General features: G+C 33.9%; 2 protein-coding genes across 2 annotated transcripts in view; one reads left to right on the top strand and one right to left on the bottom strand.

The window, feature by feature from the left end:
- The window catches only part of LOC138318556 (phosphofurin acidic cluster sorting protein 2-like), a 375,127-nt gene that overhangs the window by 254,373 nt on the left and 110,939 nt on the right, over positions 1-9,815 (top strand). The gene's annotated exons all lie outside the window — the stretch shown is intronic.
- LOC138318551 (ataxin-3-like) lies at positions 3,761-9,762 on the bottom strand. Its single transcript, XM_069261006.1, has 7 exons — positions 9,512-9,762; positions 8,008-8,172; positions 7,285-7,421; positions 6,735-6,889; positions 6,042-6,287; positions 5,174-5,464; positions 3,761-4,912 (listed from the first exon to the last, which is right to left on the bottom strand). Exons 1-7 carry the CDS (start codon positions 9,533-9,535, stop codon positions 4,845-4,847), a joined length of 1,086 nt encoding a protein of 361 aa, XP_069117107.1. The 5' UTR covers positions 9,536-9,762; the 3' UTR covers positions 3,761-4,844.

The raw sequence follows: 9,815 nt of genomic DNA, 5'->3' as shown, positions 1-9,815 counted from the left end.
TACATGTACCGTTATGATATTATCATGGTTTACATGTGCCGTGTACGTGACTGTAAATGTACCGTTATGATATTATTACCTGACTGTATATGTACTGATATGATATTATTTAACAATTACAGGATTGTGAGATTGCATTTACTGGAGATATAAATGCAATCTGGCATTGGCAATCAGGGTGGAAGATAAATAGAATAGCGCCCGTAAGGATGTTATTATGGTTTACATGTACCTTGTACGTGGCTGTACATGTACCGTCATGATATTATTATGGTTTACATGTACCGTGTACGTGACTATACATGTACCGTTATGATATTATCATGGTTTACATGTGCCGTGTACGTGACTGTAAATGTACCGTTATGATATTATTATGATTTACATGTACCTTGTACGTGACTGTAAATGTACCGTTATGATATTATTATGGTTTACATGTACCGTGTACGTGACTGTACATGTACCGTTATGATATTATTATGGTTTACATGTACCGTGTACGTGACTGTAAATGTACCGTTATGATATTATTATGGTTTACATGTACCGTGTACGTGACTGTACATGTACCGTTATGATATTATTATGGTTTACATGTACCGTGTACGTGACTGTACATGTACCGTTATGATATTATTATGGTTTACATGTACCGTGTACGTGACTGTACATGTACCGTTATGTATTATTTACATGTCTGACGATGTACTGTACGTGACTGTACATGTACCGTTATGATATTATTATGGTTTACATGTACCGTGTACGTGACTGTACATGTACCGTTATGATATTATTATGGTTTACATGTACCGTGTACGTGACTGTACATGTACCGTCATGATATTATTATGGTTTACATGTACCGTGTACGTGACTCTACATGTACCGTTATGATATTATTATGGTTTACATGTACCGTGTACGTGACTGTACATGTACCGTTATGATATTATTATGGTTTACATGTACCTTGTACGTGACTGTACATGTACCGTTATGATATTATATTATTATGGTTTACATGTACCGTGTACGTGACTGTACATGTACCGTTATGATATTATTATGGTTTACATGTACCGTGTACGTGACTGTACATGTACCGTTATGATATTATTATGATTTACATGTACCGTGTACGTGACTGTACATGTACCGTTATGATATTATTATGATTTACATGTACCTTGTACGTGACTGTACATGTACCGTTATGATATTATTATGGTTTACATGTACTGTTATACGTGACTGTACATGTACCGTTATGATATTATTATGATTTACATGTACCGTGTACGTGACTGTACATGTACCGTTATGATATTATTATGGTTTACATGTACCGTGTACGTGACTCTACATGTACCGTTATGATATTATTATGGTTTACATGTACCTTGTACGTGACTGTACATGTACCGTTATGATATTATTATGGTTTACATGTACCGTGTACGTGACTGTACATGTACCGTTATGATATTATTATGGTTTACATGTACCGTGTACGTGACTGACTCTACATAATGTACCGTTATGATATTATTATGGTTTACATGTACATGTACCGTGTACATGTACGTGACTGGTTACATGTACCGTGTACGTGATGTATGTATATGATATTATTATGGTTTACATGTACCGTGTACGTGACTGTACATGTACCGTTATGATATTATTATGGTTTACATGTACCGTGTACGTGACTGTACATGTACCGTTATGATATTATTATGGTTTACATGTACCGTGTACGTGACTGTACATGTACCGTTATGATATTATTATGGTTTACATGTACCGTGTACGTGACTGTACATGTACCGTTATGATATTATTATGGTTTACATGTACCGTGTACGTGACTGTACATGTACCGTATGATATTATTATGATTTACATGTACCGTGTACGTGATGACTGTACTGCTTATGATATTATTATATTGATTTACATGTACCGTGTACGTGACTGTACATGTACCGTCATGATATTATTATGATTTACATGTACCGTGTACGTGACTGTACATGTACCGTTATGATATTATTATGGTTTACATGTACCGTGTACGTGACTGTACATGTACCGTTATGATATTATTATGGTTTACATGTACCGTGTACGTGACTGTACATGTACCGTTATGATATTATTATGATTTACATGTACCGTGTACGTGACTGTACATGTACCGTTATGATATTATTATGGTTTACATGTACCGTGTACGTGACTGTACATGTACCGTTATGATATTATTATGGTTTACATGTACCGTGTACGTGACTGTACATGTACCGTCATGATATTATTATGGTTTACATGTACCGTGTACGTGACTGTACATGTACCGTTATGATATTATTATTATGGTTTACATGTACCGTGTACGTGACTGTACATGTACCGTTATGATATTATTATGGTTTACATGTACCGTGTACGTGACTCTACATGTACCGTTATGATATTATTATGGTTTACATGTACCGTGCACGTGACTGTACATGTACCGTTATGATATTATTATGGTTTACATGTACCGTGTACGTGACTGTACATGTACCGTTATGATATTATTATGGTTTACATGTACCGTGTACGTGACTGTACATGTACCGTTATGATATTATTATGGTTTACATGTACCGTGTACGTGACTGTACATGTACCGTCATGATATTATTATGGTTTACATGTACCGTGTACGTGACTGTACATGTACCGTTATGATATTATTATGGTTTACATGTACCGTGAACGTGACTGTACATGTACCGTTATGATATTATTATGGTTTACATGTACCGTGAACGTGACTGTACATGTACCGTTATGATATTATTATGGTTTACATGTACCGTGTACGTGACTGTACATGTACCGTTATGATATTATTATGGTTTACATGTACCGTGAACGTGACTGTACATGTACCGTTATGACATTATTATGGTTTACATGTACCGTGAACGTGACTGTACATGTACCGTCATGATATTATTATGGTTTACATGTACCGTGTACGTGACTGTACATGTACCGTTATGATATTATCATGGTTTACATGTACCATGTACGTGACTCTACATGTACCGTTATGATATTATTATGGTTTACATGTACCGTGCACGTGACTGTACATTTACCGTTATGATATTATTATGATTCACATGTACCGTGTACGTGACTGTTGTCAGAACATATTTTTCGTTACTTAATAGCTCACGAAATTAAATAGCAATGAATCACGCAATTAATTAATCGCACCCGAAAATACGTTGATTTACAGTATAGTCCAACTATATTCTTTTTCTTATCTCTCTTTATCGTAGTAACTTTTTATTAACGTACACCAGGTTTTTTTCCTGATTTCTAATTCACGACCGGTGCTGTCTTTCTGAAGTATACTGACCATATTCAGATCTATCCGAGTTACTTCCATTTGTTAATACTTGAATGAAACGAAGGGAAGTAACTCTTATAGATCAGACTAACTGACAAAGGTTAAACCAATCATTCAAATCCTTCTTTAGGTTGAGTTGTACACAAAACACAACTGTGGCGCTTCGTACAAATCCACTTAATCCATAAGTTTGATTTTAGATTTTATTTATTTATTTGAACAAGAGATCAAAGAGGGCTCATGGTGCCCTGCTCATTACGTTGAGCTGAAAATATCAGAATAATGCCAATAGCATGTCAAGTTGTATAAACAGTAAATATGAACAAAAGGAAAATTGGATTGAATTTTAAGAATTACATGTTTCATGCCATTTTATTCATGAGCAATACATAATTATGGTTGAGTGGCAGTTGTGGACGGTATTTTTAGTTATAAATTTCTTCACATTAAATTGAAATACTATATTATACATGAATTAAGTCATGTTTCTTAATAAAACATACAAAAGTTCCAATGGGTTGTAAGTGCTCACCTGTTCATAAATATGACCTATTTATGCTATCAAAAGTCGGCGTCACCGATTTAAGAAAGTGCCATGTCTTTGAGATAAATGGAATATGTAACATTGGCTCAGGAATGCTAGCTACATTGATCACTTGCCCCTGTACACATGTAATGCTAAAACAGATTTATGGGTGTCCATTTTTAATTTTCAACTATTTTCATTTTAAATCAACAATACTGGGATATTCCCATCAAACTCACTAGTTTTAAACATTATAGCACTTTATATTTTTATGTTGTATTATTGGGTGAAGTAACAACAGAGGAAGTAACATCAAGCTATTCCCAGATCTTGATTTCAATATATTCACCAAACCAGATTATCATTCAGTTATCTGGCAATGCCTCTCCCCCATGCTAGCACTTTACTAGTAATGACTGTAAATTCCCATCACTGTCAGGCTTAACCTCTGAAGAAGAATTGGTTACAAACTCTGAGAAATAAAGCAAATACCATTTCCCACACTACTACACTTCACAAGTGTTCTGTAGAAAATGTTGACGGATGTTGCACCACAGCTAAACTTCTCACTAATTTCTACCAGAAATACATTTATGTGTTATATAAGTTTTCTCACGAACTCATCATTAACAAAACACTCTCTTGCTTTCTTTCTCTCTCCCTTAAACATTAATAAACCAAAATGTCAATCAGGCATACAGATAATCAAATTATCTCTCATGCAGAAATAGGACACTATTATCAGATATAACATGATCAAATCATCTCCCATACACAGATTGTGAAACATAAAAATACCTCTCAAGACCTAGTACATGATTCAGAAAAGTCTCCAACAAGGGTTCTGAGACACAACCCAATACAGTTTTCAACACAGCACTATATACAATGTTGGTGTCATTTCTCTTCCGGCTGCATAGACATGGATATGGCTCTCTTCAGCATTTCTTCTTCACTCATTTCACCTATAAAGCAAATATACTATAATAAATCATACCTTATTCACATCCTCATTGTTACTTTCCAGCTTAGGATATACATTTGTATATCTATTTTGGTTGCATTTGCCCTTGTTTAAAAAAAAACAGATTTTTTGTTTGGATAATGGATTTAGGTATTGTTTGTGTGTTTTACATTTTACATCAGGATCTTTGTGAAATCCAATAAAGTGGATAGTTTGCTACGTTTTGACTATCATGCATTAATTATGAGAAATGTCTACTTACTGGTATCAGGCTGTGATGCCTCCTGGTTTGTGGTAGATGATTCAGATTTACTCAAGTCTTTTTCTGTCTTTGATTCTGAAACGTCCTTTTTGTTTTGGGATATAGAATTTTGTTCTGTTTTATCACATGTTTTTGAAGAATCCAGTCTACTGAGGTAGGCTAAACGTTTTTGTCGCACATTTTCAGGATTGGGACTTTCAGGTGGAGGGGAGGTTTTGGTTACTGCTCCTGAGGCAGCCGTCGCACCAGCAGGTAATGAAGACCCGCTGGCAACAGGTTCCCATGTATAACCTGTGAAACAAAATGTGGCTATCATATTGTGATATTTCATATTACTTTTACACTTGAATTCATATGAACTTGTGATAAGCATCCTGTCATTAAAATGCATCCCCCATTCCGTGGAGATATAAATTGTATACACTTGGTAAATGCCCTACTTCTATATTACTAAATTTATTTTCATGTCAAAGACAAACTTTGCAAATCAAAGCTCAAAGAACAAGGATGTTATCTAACAACAAGTTAACATTTTCCATGGGGTATTACTGCATGTGAAACAATTTTAAGGAGTCAAAAGGAAACTTTACAGAAATGTCTATTTTCCCAAAGAGTATCAAGTACATATGTTACATTAATACTACAATTATAAACTCAGGTAAACCTAAATTTCTTATAACTGTAACGGCCATGACAGATTATCTGGATAATCATCTAACAGTACTTAACAGGTTTTTTACTGAAATTCACAAAATTCAATCACTGTGAAAATGTTTTTAACCGTGAAAAAATATAATGGTTTCACAATAAATTGTTAGAATTCATAAATAAACCCGGAGTATCATCTGGTATCATCTGGCACTAATACCTTCCATACTGAGCTGTAAGGCCTTCTGCAGTGCCTGGTCATCGTTTTCGTCAGCACGTCGACTCTCCGCCAGCGCCCTCTGTAACTGTTGATCATCTTCCTCCTCCTCTGCTGGCTGGCCACTGGACACCGACAGGTTCTCATTGATCAGTTTGGGTTTCACTTGTTGTACGACCGGTGCAAGTTTTAGTAACATGTCTGCCTCACACTCTGGTAGAATCCCTCCCACAATAAATATAGAGTAACCTGTAACAATCATCATCTGCAGTTACACAGATTACAATAGAATGTTTATCAATTACACAACAAACAGCTGATCGGCTGACATATTATGATGAAATGTTAGATATTAATTAATGATTAATTGTCACCATTTATCTCTCGCAAATTCTGAAATACTGAACTCCATGGTATCTTAAATATATGGATTGAGGTCTATAATATACAAACAATTAAATTCTTCTATAGTAATTTTATCAACTTCTTCCTGGAAATATTTCATATAAACATCATTAAAGTTTATGATATCAATTACAAAACAAAGAATAGGCATTCCATATTGTTTTATGGTATACAAGGGGCCATAACTCTAAATACATCAGAATTGATAATGAAAGTTTATGAAAAGCTGTTAACAACAGAAAATTTATATCATGTTTAAGCCTTCTCTACAGATATCTCAATAAAACAGACCTTCTTCCAGTAGCTGTTTGAGAAACAGTGACAGGTAGGTGTTAGATATGAGCTCTGGACCGGTCAGTAACGAGTTGAGGTTAAACCATTGATGTCCAATCTTCCTGATGGTCAACCAATGGCCACGGAAATTACAAATGTATGCTTTCTCTGCTCTGTAAATAACAATTTATATGAACATATATATAAATATAAAAAAATCCTGAAGTATTCACCAAGATGAAGATATCTACACTGCCAACACCGAATATCACCAGTACGTTTAGAGAATTAATGTGAAAAATCTCAGGGTTTTTTTTATTTAAAAGAGGACCATCATTTATAATTACATCAAACTATTGTATTACATTATGCACATGTATATCTAATTAGAAGCAATTTTATTCAAAACCTAACCCCTATCGCTATAAAATCAAGACTACTTGTTCATAAGCAAAAACGAATATGCCAGGCACTTTTTTTAAACTGCCAATCTTAAAAGCCAATTACATATATATACATGAATTTGCAGGCACAGACATCCAGACAGATTAAAATTCTATGTAGTTACACTGGATCGTTCCTGGCTGCTATGGCGACGGGATCAGGTGAGTTATAAAGGACAAGGTCAAGGCCCCACACAGACAAGGCACGGTCTATCACTTGTATGGAAAAGAATCCGCTGTCATCTAGGTTACTGGAAGGCTCCTAAAACAGGATCATTAATGGCTGGTGATGGTACATGCATCAAAAATATTCTTCCTGTGACAAGTTAATTCAAGTTCACATAAGAACAATACTTCAATTACATTTATGCTCTCTGTATGTATGGTCATAAAACTTAATCTGCAAACATATACCTGAATTCCATAAAACAAAGACACTCATTAGATATTTCAATTCCTTTCAATCTAACAAAGTGCTCCACAAATGCTGCTTAACAACTCTTAAAAGTGTCATTGTAAATTGGTATATATTCTAGAAGTAAATATGGTAATTAAGCATATATACAATTGTTTACATTCATTACAATAGTTTTCTTGCCTTCAAAATAAGATAGCAGTGTTTTATATATATATGTTCAAAAAAATGCCTTTAGTTAAGATTTGTGCCATGTCGTGAAAATATTTAGATCATCAATAAAATTGATTGACAGATAATTTAATTTTTTTAAGTGATAAACTTGAGTATTATCATTTTAGTTTCTACTCATGATCAATTAATTGATTCACAGCTTTTATCTAGGGGGAGATAATCAACTAGAGAAATAAATCAACAGGGCACTTGTTTGTACCTTCAGGAACTTTTTGTATTCCTCTGACTGTTCGCCTGCCATAGCCATTTGCTCACGCTCACTTTCATCCAGTTGCTTAGCGAGGTCTGCCAAATCCACTGGGCTGAAGTACTGTCCCTGCAGTAAGGCATTCAGACAGTGCTGGGCACAAAGTGACCCCTCTTGCTGTAATGCAAGAAATAGTTCATAGTCAATTCAATATATTCAAAGGGACCTAAAACTTATCAAACACAATAAACACCAAAAACATAACTGAAATATTTATACATAATTACTGATGGTAACAACCACATTCTATTCAATATACATTGTAATTATAAAAGCCCCATGACTGATTGCATACTATATATATATTTCCCATGTATTCTATGCCAGTACATGTATGCATTATTTACCAGAGGAAATAAAATTGCTTAATCATAAAAATAATATTGAATGTATACATAACTACATCTGTAAAAGTGTTTTTGTTTTTCAGGGCTCGAATTTCAGGCTGTTTTACTTGCTTTTTGCAAGTATATATACCAGAATAGCAAGTGAAAAAAAAAATGCACTTGCTTAATTTAGCAAGTGGTTTTTATTAGGGACAACTGTAAAAATGGTATAATGATTGAAAAATTGTTGTTTTGGAAAATATGGGGACCCAGTTCTTACTAAAATGTTGTTGATATACATTATGTACCGTTTTACCTCACAACATCATACATGATATGAATGATTTTATATGTAACAAAACTGTAATTTAAATATGGAGATTTAATTATAAGTAAAAATGCATTTTAGCAAGTACAAATTTAAGGCACTTGCTATTTTTAGCAAGTGACAAAAATTAAAAAATTTGAGCCCTGTTTTTGGAAAGGGATGCATGATGATGGACCACACCTTTCATTATTTATGAAACTTGATCACCCATGTAACAAATTAATCCAAGAAGTTTTATTATTACTGATAGTTAAGAAATTAAAGTATTTATGATTTTTTAATTTGTAGCTACTTAAAGTGAATCCTTACTCTTCAATGGGAGATAATTTGTCATAAGGTCATAAAACCACAAGGGGAGATAATTTGCAATATTTTTTTCTATAGAAATCAGATCACCTCATCATTATCTACAAACAAGACTCAGAGCTAAGTATACATAGCAACCATTTAGAACCCGTGAATAGAGTAGAATCCAAGGGGAGATAATTTGCTTTAAATGTTTGGTTTTTTTTGGCAATACATGTATATATACATTGCATAGTTAATTCATAAAGCTTATTGAATTGGTGGGCTTGGTGGTTGAACACTGAACACTTATTCTTACACTTTTCAAATATTGAGATAGGCCTATATATTATTTTACTATTCTGAAAATTATACCACAAACATCTTCCATGGTTTGTAGTGTTGGCTGTGTGCTTAAACTTAACGTTAATCGTTATGAACTTAACTTCCATACAATGTATATCACAAGAAAGATATAAGCTTATAACGGATTTCAGCCGGTCAAGTTTCTGATTACCTGTTCATGGAAAATTGTATCCATGCTTTATCACTAATTCTTTGTTTGTCGAGGATATTTATATCAAACGTTTAACGTTTGAGGTGATTATCTAGCAAATCCTATCAACACGTGTCATACATATCCATTTGTGACTTCATTCCTTATCATTTTTTTTTCGATGAATAAGCTAATTCACTTTCCTCTTCTTGTTTAGTTTTCCATCTCATGCGTTGCTAACCTTAATAATATAGATGTTGAACTTTGCGCGAAACTGTTGGAAATTACTAACTAATCTAAATGCGTTAACCTTTTAAGTTCATTT

This window comes from Argopecten irradians, chromosome 3 (assembly GCF_041381155.1).
Source record: "Argopecten irradians isolate NY chromosome 3, Ai_NY, whole genome shotgun sequence".
Lineage (NCBI taxonomy): Eukaryota > Metazoa > Mollusca > Bivalvia > Pectinida > Pectinidae > Argopecten > Argopecten irradians.
This window is presented reverse-complemented; position numbering and strand designations above follow the sequence as displayed.